This window comes from Podarcis liolepis, assembly GCF_965112155.1.
Source record: "Podarcis liolepis genome assembly, chromosome: 6".
NCBI classification, from domain to species: Eukaryota; Metazoa; Chordata; class Lepidosauria; order Squamata; family Lacertidae; genus Podarcis; species Podarcis liolepis.
The window spans coordinates 59,838,036-59,861,140 of record NC_139559.1 but is presented as its reverse complement, the minus strand read 5'-3'; the positions used below and the strand labels follow the sequence as shown (position 1 = coordinate 59,861,140).

General features: G+C 41.3%; 1 protein-coding gene across 3 annotated transcripts in view; it reads left to right on the top strand.

Annotated features, from left to right (window-relative positions):
• LOC310710031 (E3 ubiquitin-protein ligase RNF170-like) overlaps positions 1–23,105 on the top strand; it is a 28,843-nt gene that overhangs the window by 3,281 nt on the left and 2,457 nt on the right. The window contains exons 2-5 of one of the 3 annotated variants that reach the window (XM_083510382.1): positions 3,045–3,142; positions 14,502–14,574; positions 15,897–16,005; positions 22,753–22,826. In XM_083510382.1, the coding sequence (XP_083366508.1) occupies positions 3,069–3,142; positions 14,502–14,574; positions 15,897–16,005; positions 22,753–22,826 (330 nt within the window). In that variant the 5' untranslated portion in view covers positions 3,045–3,068. Of the gene's footprint in view, positions 1–3,044; positions 3,143–8,910; positions 11,384–14,501; positions 14,575–15,896; positions 16,006–22,752; positions 22,827–23,105 lie in introns of those variants that run through there. The other 2 variants (XM_083510381.1, XM_083510383.1) reach the window with 2 other exon arrangements.

Below are 23,105 nucleotides of genomic sequence, written 5' to 3'. Positions count from 1 at the left end.
GAAACCCAAAGGTACATCACTGTGCAGGATTTGCGTGTTGGCTAGAGCTGCAGCATATACTTGCATCTCTTGTAGCACGTTGGCCAACAAGCGGTAGTGGAGACATTTGTGCTTCCTCTGCAGCCACTCTTAATGGGTCAGGGAAAGTATGAGCCTGTTTCAACTGAGCACAACGAGGAGCGCAGGAATGCATCTGTGGCCAGGAACGCAGATCAAGCTGGAGAACCATTTTCTTCCCTAGTAGGGTGAAGATATTTGTTACTCTAAGCTGTACACCAGGGGTAGGCAACCTAAGGCCCAGGGGCCAGATGTGGCCCAATCACCTTCTCAATCTGGCCCGCGGACGGTCCAGGAATCAGCGTGTTTTTACATGAGTATAATGTGTCCTTTTATTTAAAATGCATCTCTGGGTTATTTGTGGGGCATAGGAATTCATTCATATTTCCCCCCCAAAAAAATATAGTCCGGCCCACCACATGGTCTGAGGGACGGTGGACCGGCCCACAGCTGAAAAAGGTTGCTTACGCCTGCTGTACACATTACCATTTACCCTGGCCCCAGTGTTATCCCACCGCTGGTGTTTGAAGCTGAGTACACAAGATGACCGTGAAAATCCGGGACCAAGATGAAAAAAAAGTTTATACAAGACTAGACTAAATTTATAGACTATCTTAAGGTCCACTGTAAAGACTTAAAAACCATTAGCAGAATTGACATAGCATCTATGAAGTAATGTGAATTAGGGTTATCAATGGACTTGTAACTGAACGGAAAACTAAAGATGTGTAAGGTAATAAAGGGGAGAAATTGGAAACCAGGGGTGGGGTAGGGGGAAGTCTAGAAGGGATGAATAAGTAAGTAAGTTGGATGTTAAATTGTAAAATTATTGAAAATTGAAAATAAAATATGGAAAAAAGAAGCTGAGTACCCACGACATTAGCCACATAAATCCCGTATCCATATGCATTCTGTAGTTTCTTGAGAAATTCTGCTGTTTGATGCATCCCCCCCCCCCCGCAACCCAGCTTCTGTCCAATATGAAAACATAAGGCGTCATTAAGCCGAGTTGCAAAGCTGAATTGCACATGTGCAGGTGACAGTGTCCTTGAATAGGCACAGAGAAACAAATCAGGTAATGTGCATCAGGTGAAGACATCCCCATCCGCTCGCTGGTATGTTCAGCAACGTGAAAAAGTGACTTGAAACACAGCAATAAAGATCTTATTGAATGAAATAACTTCAAATGGGCTAAGCTTTCCCGACCAAGATCTCTGTTGTTGTTGTTTAGTCGTTTAGTCGTGTCCGACTCTTCGTGACCCCATGGACCAGAGCATGCCAGGCACTCCTGTCTTCCACTGCCTCCCGCAGTTTGGTCAGACTCATGTTTGTAGCTTCGAGAACACTATCCAACCATCTCGTCCTCTGTCGTTCCCTTCTCCTTGTGCCCTCTATCTTTCCCAACATCAGGGTCTTTTCCAGGGAGTCTTCTCTTCTCAAGGAGATCCATGAAGATCCCTTCATGGATCACTGCCTCCCCTTCATGGATCACTGCCTTGCCGTGGCGAAGGGGCTTGAATAACTCAGAGAAGCTATGAACTATGCCAAGTAGGGCACCCTAGATGGACAGGTCATAGTGGAGAGTTTTAACCAAACGTGATCCACCTGGAGCAGGAACCGGCAAGCCACTCCAGTATCCCTGCCAAGAAAACTCCATGGACAAAGACAACAGGCATATAAAAAGATCTCTATTAGGATCAAGGTTTTTGGGCAGTGGGCAGGATCTCTGACTTGCTGATTATGTAGAAAGCAAAAGGAGAACTGCAGTCTTACAGTTTTATCCCACTTCATTTATTTGATTCCATTTATGAATTGCTTACCACAAAATATATTGGAAATGATTTCACAGTGTTTTGTAAGGAGGATTATGCGAAATATTGAAGGAAGATTATGAAGAGACTTATTAGTTAAAGATAATTAAAAGCAATAGAAAAATTAAGAAATGCAGATTAAGTGATTAAGAATGGAAAATCTTCAGAGGTAGACGACGGAAGTCCAAAATATTGTAGAAGATAAGAAATTGTGTTAAATGACTGTTGGAAATGATATGTTAAAAAATTAATAAAAATATATTTTTTTAAAAAAAGATTTCACAGTAAAAGAAAAAAACCTTGATAAAAACAATTCCCACACAGAAAAACTATTTCAAATCCAAATTTGATAATGATCTTCACTTGAAAATTATTAAATGCTTATAATGCTTAGCATTAAAGAAAATCAGAGAGGCATATAACAAAAGAATAAGACATAAAAAAATCAATATAAAACATTTAGGATTAAGTGAATGGCTTTAATCAATACTGTTGGTGCTTCTCTAGTATCAGTAGAGAGGGAGTCTCATCAGGCAGGTGCTGCAACACTGAACACCTTGTTTCTGATGACCTTCGAGTGGTCATCTGGAATATGGGCGTTCAAGTACAGTACCAAGAAAACAAAAACAAAAAATGTATTTTGCATGCCAACAGTAGACGGGACTTGCAAAAGGTATGCATTCTAGAGAACAGAACGTACAGCATTCCCTTCCCTCCATTTAGAAATGTCAAGCTCTTCCTGTAATTTGTTTTTAGCAAGCCTGTAAGCACGCTTTTATTCCCCCCAAATCATCCCTAACCCTCCCTTTTCTTTTTTCTTTCTTTTGCTCTTCATATTGTAAACAGGATAGATTATATACCTTCCTTACAGGCTGCCATCAATTCTGTTCCAAAAGAGTGTCAGTTTGTTGGGCCCCAAGGGGTGGCACAATCTGTTCCCTCTTTCTTCCGCTTCCAGCAAGTGAGAATATTCTGTGACAGGAGAGCTCACTGAGCAGATGAGCTGAACTGCTGCCGCTGAACTCGCCTCACCTCTCCACATGGTAATAGCTGGCAAAACAGCCTAGTCACCACAGGTAGCTGTATAATTACAGCTTGTTTACTATCAAAACAACATGGAAGACAAAAATCATATTTCTCTTCTATTTCACTACTAACATCAGATTTCTTTTTTAGGTTTCCTTCCCTGGAAAACTTAAAATGAAAGAGACAAGTGCAGCAGTCTGCAGACAAAGGCTGGGGAAACCAGGGTTCAAATCACTGGGTGAACTTGGGTCAGTTGCTATTTCACAGTCTTTCTTTGCAGGGTTGTTGTGAGGGTAACAAAGGAGAGGTGGACCATGTTTACTTCCCTGGGCTTTGTGGAGGAAGGGTAGCCTGTAAATGTTATAAATGAACCAAATAACAGGGCGGGTGGTGCTGGTTTCCATTCCAGAGATTTAACTATTTACCGTATTTTTTGCTCTATAAGACTCACTTTTTCCTTCCTAAAAAGTAAGGGGAAATGTGTGCGCGTCTTATGGAGTGAATGCAGGCTGCGCAGCTATCCCAGGAGCCAGAACAGCAAGAGGGATCGCTGCTTTCTCTGCTCAGTGATCCCTCTTGTTGTTCTGGCTTCTGAGATTCAGAATATTTTTTTTCTTGTTTTCCTCCTCCAAAAACTAGGTGCGTCTTATGGCCTGGTGTGTCTTATAGAGCAAAAAATACGGTAACTTCTGCTCCATTGCAGTAGTTTTGTGTTAGCCTTATTTCTTAATTATTCTGATAATTGCTTTTCAAAGAGAAAAGTTATCTCCGACTGGTTATAACATTAGCGTTTGTCTTGAATTAGGTAAACGCCTTGAGGAGGTCTCTCAGCTGGTGCCAGATATGGAGATTTTAGTAGCAATGTTTTAATACTGCACAATTGCATACTTTAATTCGCATATCGCTTACAGCTTGACTTGTGAATGCACAAAACCACAGGTATTCACAAGTTTGTACAATAGTTCTCTGAATCTAGTGTCAAGACAGTGCTTCATCAATTGTGCATTGTATGTAATTATTGCATTTTTTCTGCAAAGCTGTCGTGTGAGAGAGCATGGGGATGGGGAATGGTCCATGGTTACTCAGTGAGCTTCTTGGCTGAGCAGAGATTTAAACCATGTATCTCCAATCTAAGTACAAAATTCGGAAGACCAGCCCACACCTTAAACCAGAAGAGACCCACCTCTTAGAGCATGTCTGGGATCAACATGTCTGGAACCAAGAGAATCAACATTCCCTGGCAGACAATAAACAAGAACATGTTCTGTGCATCCACGAGTTACATTACCTATGGCTTTCTGTGTGCAGAGTTTGCACCTAATTCTGGTTGGGTACAACAGCATTTCTTGCACTGACACTAAATTCAAGCAATACTTCCAGTGGACACAAACTTGTGAAATTTTGAGAAAGAGCTGAGGCATACTTATGCTAGCTTAGATTTAAAATGAATGGGATAGATCTTCAGGTGAGGGGACTGAATATATGACAATGCCTGCCTATAACATGCCAGGGAGCAAGGCCAGAACCTTCTCACTAGACACACAACTTTTGTCTGTACGTTTGCTCTCCCACTTGCTGTCTGAATTGCCACTGTCCGGTAAGCGTTACATGACATGTGGCTGCTGGTTGTGCAGCTTGGCTAAGTGAGACGCAGAGAAGCCCAATACTTCACGTATCATATTGTGCCGAACTTCCTACTAGTAAGATACACTCATATGGAAGTTTACCAGACATGTAGATTATAATATATGACCATCTACAAATGCTTCCCATGTAGAAAAGGGTGCAAAGGGTGAGATATCCCTCATTTATTTATTCTACTTCCACCTTGCCCTTCCTCCTGTTTAGGGTGGTTCTGAAATCTGAAAAGTGGTTAGATCAGTTCTTCAGAACCGGCAGTTTAATAGATTCAGAACTGTAATTTTAAACCAAGGTCTACAGAAGCTTTAACCCACTATTATTTTTGGTAAAACTCAACAAATTAACGGTTGATTCCCAGGGTTGAGTACCGATCTGTCCATGATTTGTTGAAGATTTTTGAGGATAATGATTTATAAAGCCTTCCCTAGAATCCTAAAAGGTGATGGTTTCATTATTTTAAGTATTTCTAGTTAGATATAAATATCTGAACAAATGTGGTGAATTGGCTGGAAGAGATAATAGCTGCCTTGTGATGTCAATAAAATACATGTGAGTTCCACATGCAGGCTTGGCTGAATAAAACTGCTGACTCACCATGGTTCCTCGTGACTTGGCAGACTGCAAGGCTGAGCTTTATCCCCCTTACTTCTGTTACACATGGGGGCAGTGCAGCCAAGACACTGTCATGCTCTCTGGATTTGGTTCATCAAAGACTCAGTGAGAGTCAGTGGGAGAGAAAAGAACTGGAACCACTTATATAAAAGACAGCAGGTTTTCTTGGCCATGGACATTAGTAGAAGCTCTTCACATGTGATGCAATGCATGTGATAGCCAACCAGCAGATTTACGTTTGTGTGCCAATCTAGATTAGAAATACCTTGACCTACATTAATGTTCCAATCAAGGGAAGGACAAGTTTGTACTTTTGGCAGCCTCTGGAGTTTAATCACAAGATGCCTGGCTGCCACTTATATGAATGCTTTCCTCTCTCATCTTCTACAGATTTTTAAATTTACTTTCTGGCAGAAATGGAGTGTTTTGTTAGTCACATCCCTGCGTCTTTAAGGAAGCCTACTGACCTGCTGTTGGGGACATTCTAGCCAGCACCACTGACAGGTTTGCCTGCGCAATGAATATAGAAGAAGCAAATAATCTGCAGGCTTTTCCGTGTGTGCTTTTAGGATTCCTCAGAGTAGGTTAAGTACCCATTAAAAACTGTCAGCTGTGCTTTTGTAAAAGATGGTTGTTTTCTACTCATTCAGCCATGTTTAAGCAGTCCTTTTAAGCTGCATCAATGGTTGTGAATGCAAAACCCGGCAGGATGGAAATCATTTAAGAATAATTAATCTGGAACGAAGATGGTGTGTCATCTTATATTGCATGTCGTCTTATATTGCCCATTATATCGAGACTCAAGAAAAGAGCTGATCGAGCCAATTCTGAGGAAAATACCTCGTAGTACAGATGACACCTATATCAGACACCTCTTAGCTGACAAAGACCCCGAAATCAACAGGCCTGTGGCGAAGTACTGTTACATTGCAACAAGAATAAGACAAGCGATGATGACAGCAATGGAGTTCAAATTGTAAACATCGAAGGAACGATAATAAACAGTAATGACATTTGAATTGAATTCTCAAAACCTTAAAAGTCGAAACCTGGTCATAAACATAAGTACCAATTTTGTGATTTGGCCATACCTCCACTGTTATCTGTAGTACAATAGTACTCATATTGCCAATCTTATTTTATTTTATAAATTGCTTGTTGGCCATTGACCGTATTAAAGATATTTGAATTTGAATTAATCTGGAACAAACGAGGTTTCATTAACAGTTTTAGTAAACCAGCCTACCTTGCTAATCCTGAATCTAGATCTGATTGGCTTGTCTTACCTGGAAAGTTTTCATTACTTACTGATGGCAGCTGAATCAATGATATAAATATACAATGTAAATATACTAAAGCTATATATAAAACTTTCTAGTTTAGGAACAAGAAAGAATAAAAGACTAAAAAGTTGCATCTTTTTTAAATGTTTGCAAGCAATATGAGAGATGCTGTCTCACAGATCCCGGATGTGAGCCCGTTTCCAAAAAGAAAATGGTCCTAAAATGTAAGTGTGGAAGCCTATCACGGAGTATATAAGTCCTGCTCTGCAGAACAGGATATTCCACACTTCACTCTCCTCTCCAGTAATCTTTAGAACGCTCAGTATGGATTTTTCTTTTTAAAAGAAATTCTCAGTCCTGATTTTATGCTCCCAGGTCAAGAAAGCAGTCCTCCCAAACCACCTAGAGCAAAATGGCCTCTTTAAGCCCCTTTAAAATAACAACTGAATAATTCCTTATTTACTATTTCTGTTCAAATATGAAATGGGAACCTGCCAGAAAATGTTGCTGTGTTTATTTTGCTCCTATGTTTGGTTACATCTCCACATTTTAAAAGTACAAACGAAGACACAGAAATATTTTTATTTTAATCATTGCTTTTAAATGTATAATTGCATGCATATTCATTGCACCCTACAAGACATTTTGAATGTATCTAGTATTGTTTCTTGCAACATATATTTAAGCACTTATTGGATTATACTGAATGATACCCACTAGCAGAATGGAAACTGTGGACTGTGGAACAAACCAATTCCTTCTCCACTGTGGCCCCAACCCTGCAAAACTGATCCAGAAGGTTGGGGGACTCTCAGGAATACATACATACATACATACATATATATATATATAGAGAGAGAGAGTGTTACAAACTTAATTCATTCCGGAGGTACGTTCTTAACCTGATGTACCACTTTAGCTAATGGGGCCTCCCGCTGCCGCAGGCACATGATTTCTGTTCTCATCCTGAGGTAAAGTTCTTAACCCGAGATATGACTTGCGGGTTAGCGGAGTCTGTAACCCAAAGTGTTTGTAACCCGAGGTACCACTGTGTGTGTGTGTGTATTACTGTGTGTAGCACTTAAAAATGCAGACATGCATAGTTCATTTATGCATATAATGTTGTATATTTACTTTAAAAATCTTCAAAAGCTTTTCGGATTATTTACTTATAAAAATATAGTGGTACCTTGGTTTTCAAACATAATCAGTTCCAGAAATCCGTTATGAGTTCCGAAACGTTGGAAAACTAAAAGCAGAAGCCTCAAAACAAAAGCCGCGTTTCCTGTTCGACTTCCAATGCGCGTTCAAAAACTGAGGAACTTACTTCCGGGTTTTCAGTGTTCGAGTTACACAATGTTTGACTACGGAGGCATTCTAAAACTGAGGTATCACTATTCATAACAAAAAAAAAATCAAGATCCATTTACAACAATATGTCAAATTGTACAATAAAAGCATATAAAATTCTGATTAAGGCTCTGTTTACCCACCAAAGGAAATGGCATGCTTTCCTAATCTAAATTCATTCCCCCCCAGATGCAACACTCCAACTGAGCGGAGAAACTGTAGGTATACATCCCATGGTGCATACATTGCCTTTTGGGTAGCTTCTCTTGTCCTCAGAGCTTTGTATATACATGGTGCTTTGAGCTTGATTGCTCCCAAGCAAATAATTATTGTACCAATGGTGTCAGCTGGTTTTCAAGTTAGCACATTTTGACCTGTCAAGATCTAGCAGTAGCGCAAATGATTAACTTCTAAAGAAAATCATCTACATAGGTTAGGTGTGTGTGTGTGTGTGTGTGTGTGTGTAAAATGCAACAGTCTGGTCAAATGCAAAGTGCTCTGTTTCTGCTGGAACTGTGCCTTGGCATGTGTACACACAATTTAATCATGCTCTTTTTCTCGTGCACCCGCTATCTATGATTTTCTATTTTAAGGCAGTTTTTGTGTGTTTACACTTTCTATTTATATATGCATTTCTATTTTGGTACTTGGAAGCTTTTTTTAAAGGACCAGACCAAGGTCAGAGCAAAACTGAGTTTGGCCGATTAAACACCATCTGTAGCTTACTTCCGCTGACTTCTCCAAATTCCCACGCAACTCTCGGTATTTCGAATCCCTCCTTTGCACTGAAGCTTTGTAGTCACCCAATCGTCAGATCTGCTTTATCACTGTGATGATACACCATTAAAGAAACTGTACAGGGGCCTCAAAAGGAAATGCCAGGGGCTCTTCTGCTTGGATAAAGGGGTAAAGGGGACCCCTGACCATTAGGTCCAGTCGTGACTGACTCTGGGGTTGTGCCGCTCATCTCGCTTTACTGGCCGAGGGAGCTGGCGTACTAAGCCGCTTCTGGTGTACCAGAGCAGCACACGGAAACACCGTTTACCTTCCCGCTGGAGTGGTACCTATTTATCTACTTGCACTTTGACGTACTTTCGAACTGCTAGGTTGGCAAGAGCAGGGACTGGGCAACGGGAGCTCACCCCGTCGCGGGGATTCGAACCTGTGACCTTCTGATCGGCATGTCCTAGGCTCTGTGGTTTAACCCATAGCGCCACCCGCGTCCCTCTGCTTGGATAGTTTGGTGTAAAGTGGTGGAATGTCAGCTTTGCACCAACCCTGCTCTGTTGCCTCTCTATCGTATTTTGTTTCCTAGTGAGAGTTGAATCTAATGGGTGGTATTCAACTAAGAGCAGACCTAATAAATTAAGGGACCTAACTGAATCATGTTTATTAATTTTGGGGGGAGGAGATTCATTGAATGAGCCCCACCAGTGGGAACCTGCACAAAGGCTTCTGCTAGCCCAATGGAGCTTTCCCTCACTCTCTGTCCCCTGCGCGCACGCACACACACACACACACACACACACACACAAAACAGGCTCATGGGAGTTTGCAGAACCCCCAGAAGAGCATGCAGGGTGAGTAAAGAGCTGATTGTTTCATCAGACAAGTAGGAATGCTTGTGCTTATGGAGGGATCTGCTTAGCGGTAAGCTGAATTCCTACCAGTAGACCTGCTCCAAGTGAAACTTGGTAGTCTGCCACTCAAATATTCCAGAATATGGCACGTAAAGCAATCCCATCAGCACAGTGTTGGAATTACATTAGCATTTCATATTTCTGTGCCACACTGCCTCCATTTTTTGAAGGCAACTGCAAGAAGTCTACTGATAGCACTGATGTCCAGGAAAGGCATGCGTAAGTTCTTGAATGGAGTTTGTTTGCTAAATTTGGAGTCAGGAATAGTTTCTTCTCTCCCAAGTCAAAGTTAACTGGTTTGGTATGTTTCATTCTTGCCCTTTCATTAACAGCTGGTGTCATGGTTTGCTCCTGCATAAGAAATACGTTAATAGTTGTTCTAAAAGCCAAGCTTTCACACTCTGGCAAACTATTAGGCCTGCCCATGCATGCAAATAGTCAACGTTCTCCATTTACACTTCTCACAATGGAACAAGATCATGTGCCTAGGGGGAAGCATCTTCTCAGTACAAACCCAGAATTCCTTTAAAGCTTTATTATGGAAATTCTTCAATTTTACCCTTTACTAAAACAGCAGGACCATGCTCCGTTATTACACCTGTTTGCAGTAGGAAACAGAACGACAACACGATCTAGAATAATATATCTTTGGGCTCGTCTACACTTCTGTTTGTCCCATGACTAGAACACTCAGGTCCGAGCGGGTTTCCCCCTTGCTCTGTTCTTTCCCAGGGAAAACCCACCATTTCGTGTCAAATCAGAGCAAATGTCAATGCAGAGAAAACCCGAACTGCCATTTGCTCCAATTGAGTGCTAAAGAACAGTTTTCTCCAGGGACAAGCAGCAGGGCAAGAGGAAATGTGGATGAGACCTTGGTCATGTACTCACTTTTATGCCTTGCTCAACTTATTGTTGCTTACCCTTTCCACCCAACTTTTTCTTACATGATATTTAACACAGAATATTAGATCTAATCATTTTGAAGCATATTGGAACATAACTCTGTATAACTGATGACAAAAGTCAGTTACAGAAGTTCATATAGTGTCCAATTCATGAGAAAATTGGGGGAGGAAAGTATGGTCTATGGAAAAACCCCACCTTCTATTCTTTTGCACTTTTCCATGTCAGCTAGCAGCCATTGTTTCCCTGGTCTACTGCACATAAATCTAAGCTCACATAATCTGGAGCATCTGGTGCCAGGATTAGTCCAAGGGCCAACTTTAGGCTGTATCTTCTAAGAACTGAGCTCAGTGATACTACTATTAGCTGGATTGTTTAGGGTTAAAATTTCCTGCTGTGTTAAAACGTGATTTTTTTTGTCTAACTATTAGCAAGCAAAGATAAAAGGAATTCATGCTGATCATAGCTAGTACTTTATAATCCACATCTTCCTATCCCCACTTAGCCTTGCATATTCATACAGTACTGCCTGATAAAACTTTTGTATATTTCCCTCCTCACTCCTAACTAGCCTTTATAGCTTTATTAATGTGCATTTCAGCTTTCTTGGCTGACTCATTTTACTGCTTTACTTTTACTAATTTCTTATCTGTACCGGTAATGGCGTGCTTCAATCGCTTCACCATCAAATATGCGGAATGTGTCCTTAAGAAGCCTCATAGCTGAAAACAGTTACTTCTTGAGATCTTGTCATTTTGCTAGAGTCACTCACGGCATTAAGGTAAAGGCTCTTCTTTCTGTAAAATCCCTCTTTTAGCAAATCTGGAAAGAGATGTTCCCTCCACTAGTATTTAGAAACCATGGCAAAACCTTGACATTAGTGAAGCCAATTAATTATTAACTGGAATGAATGGCCTGCCTTAATGGAGTGTGGGCTGAGACTCTGCTTCACAACACACTGCTGTCAGCCAAGCGCAGAGAGGAAGCCACAGGCTTTTAAAGAGGCTTCGGATGAAGTGAGGATGCTGCATGGTTCACTGTACAAATCTTCTGAGATCAGGTAAGATACTCTGATGAGTGGGCTGGAATGTGATTTCTATAGGATCATAAATAAGTCACATTAAAAACATGGCCGTAGATTTAAACTGGAAATAATAATATTTCCACCTCTTTTGACTCACCAGAATGCTTTTTCACTGTTTCCATGTTAGCCTTATATTAGTTATTACAGTCATTAATCACTAGTGCATGAACTGATGCATTAAAACAAAACAATATAATCAACAGAATTCTCTTCATTTGCCAAACTAAAGCAAGAAAGCATTGTACAAAGCAGCATAATGATGTAATCATTTTGCTAAAACTAACTTACTATACAAAGGGTGGCATCATAGCTGTCAACCTTCCCTTTCTTTGCGGGAAATTCCCTTATTCCAGTGGTTTCCCGCTGCTATCCCGGATTGTTAGATATCCCGTAGACTGTCCCCTGGACAGGTGAGGCTGCTGATCCCTTATTTTCAAATCTGAAAGTTGACAGCTATAGGTGGTATCCAGCGGTGGTTTTGTGATAGCAGATGGCACTTCCATTCAGAGCAGGCAGAGCATGTGATTTTTGCAGATTTGCCCCTATCTATTGTAGCCTTTTGCATCGTAGCCCATACTGTCCTGGCAAGCGGGGTGTCCCTCAACCCTGAGTACCTTTCCAGGGCACACAGAGGGTTGCAGCCAATGGGGGAGGCTGTGGGCAACAACCAATGGGGGAGGCTGGCAGCCACTGTGCCACCATGGAGGAGCCACCTTCTTCTACTAAAGAATAGTAATTTATCTCTGACCTAGTTTCCAAAAGGAACTGTCCAAGTGACATGGAGGAGACCTTGCGGGGCTCAGTCTCTCGAAGAAAAAGCCAAAGTTTTCTCGCCCCCAAGAAAAAAATCATCAGAGGTGGAATTTCCAATATGCCTCAATTCCAAATGTGAGGGTTGACTTCTTAAAACCTTGAGGTCTTGTTCTGAGGGCCCTTACCTTTTGAAGAGAGGCGGGCAGCACTGGCTACAGAGGAACTCACCTGGCAGAACAAACTGCCAAGTGACAGTGCAATCACTGCAAGGTTAACATGAGATTCCTTTCCCCAACATGTAGCGGTATTTTAATTGTTAAAGGGTGTACTGACACTGACCCTTCTTTAGTGGTTTTTAACGGTAGGAATATTTTGTGATACTGTATTTTGTATATATGTATATATATTAGTAAGTTTTTATGCTCAAAAGGCTGTGGAATCTTGTTTTAAACAAACATTTGCCTGCCAGTTTGATCAAATGGCAAATTCACCATTTAGGCAAAACATAATCCACTTTCCTCCCTAAAACTCTTTTCTGTTTTATTATTAACAGAAACCATTAGCTAGAATTTAAATGAACAAGCTGAATTAATTAAACACATGTGTTATTGCGATATCCAGATAAAAGCAGCTAATTGGCGGTGGGGAGATATTAGCGTTGGGTTTTAATATTAGAGCTCTGCATGCAGCTGTAGGGAATTTAAATATAAGAATTCAAAAAGCATACACATGCGTAAATGAAACTCTGTCTCTTGTGCGATGCTCGTTTCTTTTTATAACCTTTTTGAGATGCTGGACTTAGTTCAAGATAAACAGTGGGCAGCTCTGTTGCTTTTTAAAAAAACCAACAGTCACTTAAACTACAAATGGGGTCTCAGGTCAAAGATAAGGAAGCAGCTTCTTTTGACCTGTTCTGTGTGTGCTGACTGGGGGCTCCGAATATCCACAGACTCTTGCAATTTTGAAATATGCCCAGGGCTGCAGGCTCTGCTGGGATTCAGTCTGGACATTGCTTCATTCCAAATTGAAGAGATGTTTTAGTTGATGACCTTCACTTTGATCGAGACAAAAAATTCTGGTTAACCATGCCAAGGGGATAAATGCTAAAAAGCAAAAAAGAGAGAAAAACCCTTGAGGTGTTTTCTAATTTTTAGACACATACACACACAGCTTGTGTCTAGTTTAAACAAAACTTAATGGCGGCAATGTAGCGGAGACTATGCTGAAATACAGGGACGCGGGTGGCGCTGTGGGTAAAACCTCAGTGCCTAGGACTTGCTGATTGTAAGGCCGGCGGTTCGAATCCCCGCGGCGGGGTGAGCTCCCATCGTTCGGTCCCAGCTCCTGCCCACCTAGCAGTTCGAAAGCACCCCTAAGTGCAAGTAGATAAATAGGTAGCGCTTTATAGCGGGAAGGTTAACGCCGTTTCTGTGTGCTGCGCTGGTGCTGGCTCACCAGTGCAGCTTCGTCACGCTGGCCACGTGACCCGGAAGTGTCTTCGGACGGTGCCGGCTCCCGGCCTCTTAAGTGAGATGAGTGCACAACCCTAGAGTCAGTCACGACTGGCCCGTACGGGCAGGGGTACCTTTACCTTTATGCTGAAATACATGTTTTACGGATTCTGGAGAAAGCGGGGGATCGTTATTACTTTGAAAACTGCCCACTTAAATGTTTGTTTTGCATTGTTGGTACCTAAACAAGAACTTGAAAATAATATGCACTCATGGAACTCCAGGAAACTGTAAGCTTCCCCATTCACTTCGGTGGATGGGACAGCCCCATGTGTGCTAGAAGACTGTGCATGTGGGATGCCTGCCCCTTGCCATTGGAATGAATGGGGAAATGCTCCCCAATAGAAAAGCTCTGTATGCTTACTGGTGCCTCTGGTTTTACGAGATCACTGGATTTATCAGCACCAGTTTAATATGATTTAAGGCAAGAATATAACAGTGTTAACCATCATGTAAGGCACAATGTGATACCTTTTATGACACTTGTGGGCTTGTCTGCATTACATATTTACTGAGGGTGACTTAATTAGTTGCTGACTAAAACACCTAGGCTGAAGGCATATGGGAACAGATAAAGGTATTACCTGAAGCAATGTTTGTACAGTTTAAATCTAAAGGACAAATAGTTTGGGGGTAAGGAAGGAAGAAGAGAAAGCATCACACTATTAAAACTGAGGAACACCCTCTTTTGGGGCGGCATGGATTGGCAGGCTGCCATAGAAATTTGATATGTTTACGTGTTCTATGTATCTTTACTCAGTTTCTCTCTATGGAATATTACCCCATCTAAAGTTTTATAAATATATTTTTTTAAAAAAATCTTTTTACAGGTTTCTTCATTTAAGTCAAGAGATGAGTCTGCTGGAAAAGAGTTTCCCCCATTTGTCCACGAGAAACCACTTAGTAAGTTTACAGATCTGCAACTCTTTAAAATACAGTATGAAAAACACAAAAGAAGTTTGATATGTGCCAGGGTCACGGGTGTCAGTAAAGCTTTTCAGACTTCCCCTACTCTCGGCAACAGCTGGATTTTCTTGGTCCAGGTTCCTCGCAACCTAATTAGAAACATACTCCATTTCCTACTTTTGTAAGATATGAAACTTAGAAAACAAAAAGCGGGATTACTTTTCAAAACAGAGGCTTGACACATGATATGCTGAATTTATAGGAACAGAATGACTTCATTAATCAGGTTTTCCTGTCTTGACAGCATATGGACTTGCCACACAACAAAAGCTTTTTTTGTTTTTTGGTATTCTGATATAGGGTAGCCATGTGTCCTACTTTAGAGAGGAATCATGGAGTTGGAAGGGACCCTGAGGATCATCTAGTCCAACCCCCTGCAATGCAGGGATATGCAGCTGCCCCATACGGGGATCGAACCTGCAACCTTGGCGTTATCAGCGCCACACTTTAACCAACTGAGCTATCTAGGCATGCAGGATTCCTCTGTTTGAAGGGCTGTCTAGTACAGGCATCCTCAACCTTGGCCCTCCAGATGTTTTGAGACTACAATTCCCATCATCCCTGACCACTGGTCCTGCTAGCTAGGGGTCATGGGAGTTGTAGGCCAAAAACATCTTGGGTCTAGTCCAAGCCTGCTTCAAAAAGAAAGAGCCATATGGGGGGAGAGTAGGGCCCGCAAGTCGCTCACCAACTGTTTTTAACACCTGGACAGAAAACTCAGCAGGCACATAGGTCACCCTGTCACAGTCTTTCCACCCTTATAATGAAATGTGTTGTATTTCTATTTAAATTAAAGCAGTTCTAGGTTTGCATCCTCACATAAAAATTGGCCCCTGCGAATTTTATGCAGATTGGAGACTTTTTTTGTTAACATGTGGACATCTTATTTTAGGTAAGAGGTTTACAGAGGAAATCTACAGGGATGGGGAACCTGTGGCCCTCCATTTGTTGCTAGAATACATTCGTCCCAGACCATTAGCCATGCTAGCTGGGGCTGATGGGAGCTGGCAGCTGGAAGACCCACTGGTTCCCCATTCCTGGCCTGAGTTGCTGAGTTGCACAAAAGTTGTAAATAAAGAACAAGATAGTGATTGTTTGTGCAGGGCAATTTTAGTTCTCCAGAGGTTTTTGTTTTTTTAAAGACAATTTATGAATCAACTGGAGTTTACATCTCTATCTCTTATCTCTCTAAAAACATATCCACACTGAGTAAAGTATTCCCTTTAAAAAAACATATCTCTCTCTCTCTTTTTCCATAGGAATCTCTTAGACAGTGGCAGCGATGTTACCGCAGTGAGGTAAGCTGCCCAATCTGCCTCCAGGCTACTAGGTGCCCCGTAGAAACCAACTGTGGACATTTATTTTGTGGTAAGTAAATAGGATCATTATTTTCCCCACACATATATTCATTTTATAAACCTATAGCTGCCTTCACATTGCACGTAACTATAAAAGGAGAAGGGCATATAAAAGACAATGGATTGGCTCCAGACTCAGGTTGCAATCTTATCCACACTTACCACTGAGTAAGAGACTCTTTGAACTCAGCAAGACTTGTTTCTGAGTAAGCAGCCATGGGATTGCACTGTATGCTACTTGAACTTAGTTCCAACTGAAATGATAACTTAAGTACAACTGATTTCAATGGGAGCCATGTTCAACTAATTTAGTCTAGATCCAATTCAATCTTGTTTATTTGCCTGATTCTACATATCTTTTGTGCAGACAGGCTTTAAAGAAAAAAATGTAGAAGAGACAGTAGGAAATTTCCCACTAAATAAATTAATTCAAATGGATTAATTTGATCCCACTTAATAAATACTGCTTTCTTTGCTGTAAAAATATATATTTAACAAAATAAGGTTTTCAGTATTTTGGCAACAGGACGGTAAGGCCCAGTGCTCCTACAGGTCCCCATACAGAACTGGTATTTTCCTTGCAAACAAAAAAGCCCCAGACTGCACCTAAAGACACTGTTCCACCTACAGATGTCTCTTCCACTTAACGCTCAAAACTTGCCCAATGGCTTACACATCCAGGTATGAAACTATACAAGCTACATTTCCCCCCACTACATCTGGTCCTCTTTATCCTAGCCAAGGAAAGAGAGGCTCTTCAGAGAAAGAGAGGGAGAGAACTGACAGGCCCCACCTTCATTTCCTTCAAGATAAGGAATTACTTTCACTGGTGAATGATCTAGTTCTGAAAAATGCTTTTGCTAACCTTGATGTCCGGTGTGATTACACACATAACAATTTTTGTCCTTTATTGTATTGCAGCAACAACTTCCCTTCATCCATTGCTATAGTACCTACTAATGATGCTTCAAGAAGTTCTATGATAGCCAGGAAGTCTTGTCGACAATAAACAGGAACCGGATACTTCTGAGCCCCTGAGTATCAGCTCTGTACTTAGTAGCTCCAATGGAGTTGACGGCGTGGGCAAAACGCCAAAAGAAACAGCAGCTATAGCAAAAGAGAATGAAAGCAACTTGCAGTCAAAACCATTATCCTAACCTAATAGCAAGTTTTTGAATTGAGGGCCTAGTAACTCAAAAGGACGTATTATTAGTTGGAAAACTGATAGGTAACAACTAACAAAACAAAACGGGAATAGGCAACACATTTAGTGCTACGTATCCCACAACTCCTTATACCTTAAATATAAAATATCCTGGATTTCACCCACACGTTCAATTTTTCCTCTTCAGAATCCCAACTCCAAGCTCAGGGTGCAAAAGGCAACACCCACTTTAAAATTAACTCCCCTTCCCCCACCCCAAATATATTTGATAATTCACACTGGTTTTTGAGGGATTTGCAATAACATGATGTTTTGAGGACTTGCGTATCAATTTCTCCAACTGCCACCCCAAAGATGGCGACTGCATTCTCCCCATCATGGGTGCATCACATAGAAACAACCACTAGTGGTATTCTGGTACCGTTAACAGTATCGATGCTACAATATCTGTGGACTTAACGTATGATTCCCAAACTCCACCAGGAGTTTGTTTCTGGAGAAGTAAATACTATAGTAAATATACATAAAGCTGCCTGTTACAGTCTGCTCAATAGAAAACAGTATCAGAGCAGACCTTACAGCAAAGATAGGGCTGAGGAACCTGTGGTTCTCCAGAAGTTGTGGGACTCCATGTCTCCATTGGGAACTCCAGTCAGCTTAACCAATGACCAGGGGAAGTGAGAACTGTAGTCCAACAGCATCTGGCAGAGCCCAAGAGGTCTGTCCCCACTGCTCCCATTCCTGGTATAAAACTAGGCACAAGGTTTCAAGTGCCAGAGCAAGATGAAACCTCATACCAACTCCAAAAAGCTTGAGTGACTGAGCTGGAACTGCTGCAACAAAGGGATGTTGATGGCTGCCACTGCCTCATTTCCTCATTTCCTGTGCTAGGACAACAGCAGCCAGCAATATTACTGTTTTAAAGCACCACTGCACCATGCTACTAGCATTTTAGACCACAGCTGTTTCTTGCACCATGTCCTAAGGGTTCTCAGTCAAGTCCCATCCCTCCAGGACCACATCAGGGCAGTACCAGTAAACTACTGTAAGGTAACAGTGGGAACTCCTTTTGGAATGTGAAGTGGAAGAGGCAGCAAGAGTTCTTATCGCTACAAAATGGAAGAGTGATGAAATCCCCTCTATTCATGAATGGTTCCAAAAGCGAACAGATTATGTGGAGTTAGACAGTTTATCAGAAAAAATAAAGAGCAAACCAAAACAGGAATTTATCTCAAAAATGGGAAGACTTCAAAGTTTATTTGAAAAACAATTACAGCAGTTTAAACTCTGTCACAGCATTTGAATAATTTTAGGAGTAGCTTTAAGAAAGATATGAAACTTAAGATAAACCAATAATTAGTTAAATTTAAGAGAAAAGTGTGTGTTGGCAACAAATAATATATAATTGAAGTAAGGAATGGACGGGAGGTCAGGTCTATAGTCTAAGGACCACTTTTTGCTTTATTGATTTGTAATTAATATCATCTTTATCACTGTTTTTATTTGTAATTCCCCCCCCCTTTTTGGTGTATCAATTTTTTTTTTAAAAAAAGGAATGTGAAGTGGAAGAGAACTGCCCATCTCTGTTGCACTTTACCACTGCAGCATAAGCCTCTCTCTGTTGTTTTAGCAGCTAAAGTGGGGGAGCCGTAAGTCTGTGACATAGCTGGAATTGCCATGGGTGAGACAGGTCAAGGTTAGGAGGCCCTGTTTACTCCCACAATGTGTGAGGCTACTCTTAAAGCCATAATCTCCAGCCTCATGCTTTCCTCACAGCTGGATTGAAGCTGTAGTCATTGGAGTTTTAAGGAAAACACTTATTCCTGCAGATAAAAGGTGCTTGCTCCAGTGCTTTTCACTGTGGTTACTGAAGCCCTTCTTTAAAAAAAAGAAAACGAGAATGAAAAAAGATTAAGGACTTAATGGAAAGATTAACAATAGCATCACATTAAACTCAGACTTCTTCCAGGGAGGGATAATAAAATGCTTGTTCTGTACAAATACAGTCAACTGTATTATAGATTTCAGAGGTTCAACGCACTGGTCTGCTTTTCTTCTATATCATGTGATTCTCACAAAGGTGTCTTAATTTAACTGGGATTTCTAGCTGGGAGGAAAACACAGCTTTTTACTAGATGTAAAATATAGCAGGTCTAGGAAAAGTCAGATATCCACAACAAATGACAGACTTGGAACCTACAGCAACAAATGAGCATTTAATTACATGAGACGACAACAATTTGGAAAAGTTCTTTGTCACAATTGTCCTTCATTCTTAAGCCACGGCACCATCTATAACTCTAGCCATAGAAGAAAAATTAATGATTTTCAGATCAGGCAGCTCTTAATGATGACTGAATCTGAGACACCAGCCAATCTCCAATATATAGCTCTACAAAATGGTTTTTTAAAAAGTATATTACTCTCACTGCCCCACATTTATACAGTGTTTGCCCCAAATGACACTATGCCTGAATCATATTGCAACCCATCTGCATGCAGTATATCTGCCTCACAAAGCCAGAAAAGGGTTCTGATATAATCTGATTAAACCCTTTGCTGTAAAACAAGATCCTTCATGCATTTAATCACATCCGCACAGGAACCACTTCCTCTTCCCTTACATTCTTCATTCTGATGTTAGTGTGCCACAAGTAAAAAGCAGAAATGAGTTAAGTGTCCAATAGTGGAAACTCCCACCCCAAAGACTAATTTGCTATAGCAAGTCCAGATTGTTCTAGCAAGCGAGTCAATATATACAGTACCAAGAAGAGATAGGATCAATAAATAATCTCAAGGGTTTTCCTTGACTCCTTTTTCAGAGTGGCCACAGTGACACGTACATTGGTCAAGTCTAGGTTAGACTACTGCAACATGCTTTCTGTGGGTCTGCCCTTGAAGAGGGCTTGGAAATTGCAGCTGGTGCAAAATGCAACAGGCAGAATACTATCATCTGCACTTTGCAGATCACAATATGCCAGTCTTACATCAATTGTTCTGGCTTTAGGTTCATTCATGTGCTCATTTCAAGGTGTTGGTTCTTTATAGGTAAGTTATAGGCCCTAAGTTATTTAGGACCAGGTTATCTGAAGAACTGCCTTCTCTCATATTAACCTGCCTGTAGGTTAAAATCGAATTGGCAAGATGTGCAATCCAGCCAGGATCAGTGTAATATGTTCAAACCATCTTGCCCTGGTGAGCAACCTGGCTGCCAAATTCTTCACCAGCTGAAGTTTCCAAACCATCTTCAGAGGCAGCGTATAACGCATTGCAGTAATCAAGCCTAGAGGTTACCAGAGCATAGACAACAGAGGTTAGGCTATCCCTTGTCCAGGTAGAGGCATAGCTGGGCCACCGGCTAAAGCTGATGGAAGGCACTCCACACCACTTTTAATATTTGCTAAAATTGTGCTTATAATAATTTGAATTATTTAATGGTTGTATTGCTTTATAGTATTGTAAAATGTGTTAGGGGCCTTTATTCAGGGCTGGAAAGCAGTATAGGAATGCTCTCACAAATAAATAAATAAATGAGAATTCGTCCCCCTGCCCAACCCAGTGCTGAACACTTTAAGTAAATAATTAAAATGAAATATATAGACATAGACATGTTTTGGATTGGCTATGTTTTCCTATGTCTCAAAACATTTTATTTGAAACCTATATTTTTAATTCAATTTGGCACCAAGAAGAGCAAAGGTGGGCAAGTGTCATATCTAAAACTCATATTGTTATTTGATGGCTTTAAATGATGATCGGCTATGACTTATAGGGGGGAATGTATTATCGTTAGTCTGTATTATCGTCAGGAATTCCTATATTTCTTCCAAGATGTTTCAAATTTCACCTATATCTCGAACCATATGTCCAGGAAATGGGGTAGAAAGTTGATCCTGGGCCAATATTATTTTTCTCTAATTGCTAATAGCCAACAGAGTGTTTCTTGGGGGGGGGCTCACAAAACTCTGCAGCTTCCTGGATTAAAAGTAGATTTGAGGTCAGTTCTGAAAATGTGGCTATATATACAGAAATAGCATGGAAAAAAGGGGCGGAGACCCACCCTTCCTCCCTGCTTTGTCACTGCAAATGAGTCAACAGAGGAAAATGATTTACAAAACATTATTTTTAAGTGCTTTGAAAAGCTGGTATGATTCTGTTTTGAGATCTGCATATGTGCCTATAATATGGTTGCAAGCAGTATAGTTGACCCATATGGATCTCTAGCATTATTCATTAAAGCTTCAGTCTGTTGAATAGGGCTGCTGGTAGGTGCTTATAAGACTCTGGGCACCGCTGCTGTGAAGCAAGAGGCGGTGTGTGCCTGGGGTCTTGCTGGCACTGTTCTCCACATTGTGCCCAGCCACCCTGTAAACAAAAAAATGGCTAGGAACGGAGAAGGGGGTAGGAGATCCAGGGGCCCCGGGATCACCCCTACCCATGTCCCTGATATCGGGAGCATCCCACGGTGTATGCAGCTGCATTAATTTTTGAAATATACTCGGAGTCGAAAGTGGATTTCATGCTCTTTATTCAGCTCATAGTGGCGAGGAGGAATTTATATATATCATTTACACAATGGGCCCCACATGATTGGCTAATTCCGGGATTCTCCTGTAGGCCAATCAGGTTGTGGATTCACTTCTACCTGGAGCTGGATTGGGTGGCTCCTGTGGACCAATCAGACTGCTGCATTCTAGATCCTATTGTTCTAGGACCAATCAGACTGCTGCATTATGAATCCTATCCAACTCAGTACATAACAATTTTTATCTGACCTTTTCTGCCCATATTAGAACAGCTGTGAGAAAACCACATGTATTGTCAAATCAAAGAATCATAGAGTGGGAATGGACCACGAGGGTCATCTAGTGGAATCCCTGCAATGGCAGGAATCTTTTTGCCGTATGTGGGGCTTGACCCCACAACCCTGGGATTAAGAGTCTTATGCTCTATCACCTGAGCTATCAGAATAATCTCAGGGATGGAGTTGGTGAAGGCTTTGAAAAAACCACAACAACATCCTGTAGGATCAAGGTTTTAAATGTTGCTACTTTTCTGCAATCAACTACAGTGGTACCTAGGGTTAAGTACTGAAATCGTTCTGGAGGTCCGTTCTTAACCTGAAATTGTTTTTAACATGAAGCACCACTTTAGCTAATGGGGCCTCCTGCTGCCGCCGCGCTGCCGGAGCACGATTTCTCTTCTCATCCTGAAGCAAAGTTTATTTGCTTCCAAGGTACTATTTCTGGGTTAGCGGAGTCTGTAACATGAAGCGCCTGTAACCTGAAGCGTATGTAACCCAAGGTACCACTGTACACACCATATTTTCACTCACATTTTACTGAAAGTAGGTCACACCTGGGTGGCAAATAACTCTGACAGCATCTGTTTCTGTCGCTGTCCCCAGCAGTGTCCCTAAACACTGAGCAGCCTGGGGTTTTTCCCCTTTCCAATAGTTTTCAGGTAGAAATGTAATCTCAGTGTGGGAACTAGATCATGGTGACAAAGGGATTAAGGGGTGATGAAGGAATCTTCGTGCTATGCAGGTTTTCAGTTCTTACAATACTACTTTTTCTTTCTTTTCTTTTTTAGGTTCCTGTCTGATTGAATACTGGAAACATGGACCTTGGCTAGAAGCAATCAGCTGCCCACTCTGCAGACAGAAAGTAAGAGTTTTCTCTTGTGATCATCTGCTCTTTGACAGTCACAAGAGGAGGTGGAAATATGTACCAGGAAGAATCCTTATAAATTTGCAGGCTACTACAAAACATCTGCATCTCTCATTTGATGTCTGTCAAATCAGGGAACACCTATCAAATATTAAACAATGCGCTTACAGCAGGCTTTTTATTACAGCTGGCTGGCTTCTTGCATTGCGTTCAGCTCACCCAAGATGAACTCCTTATGCTCCTCTGATCTTGGCCGCTAGCTGCCTACCTTGGCAC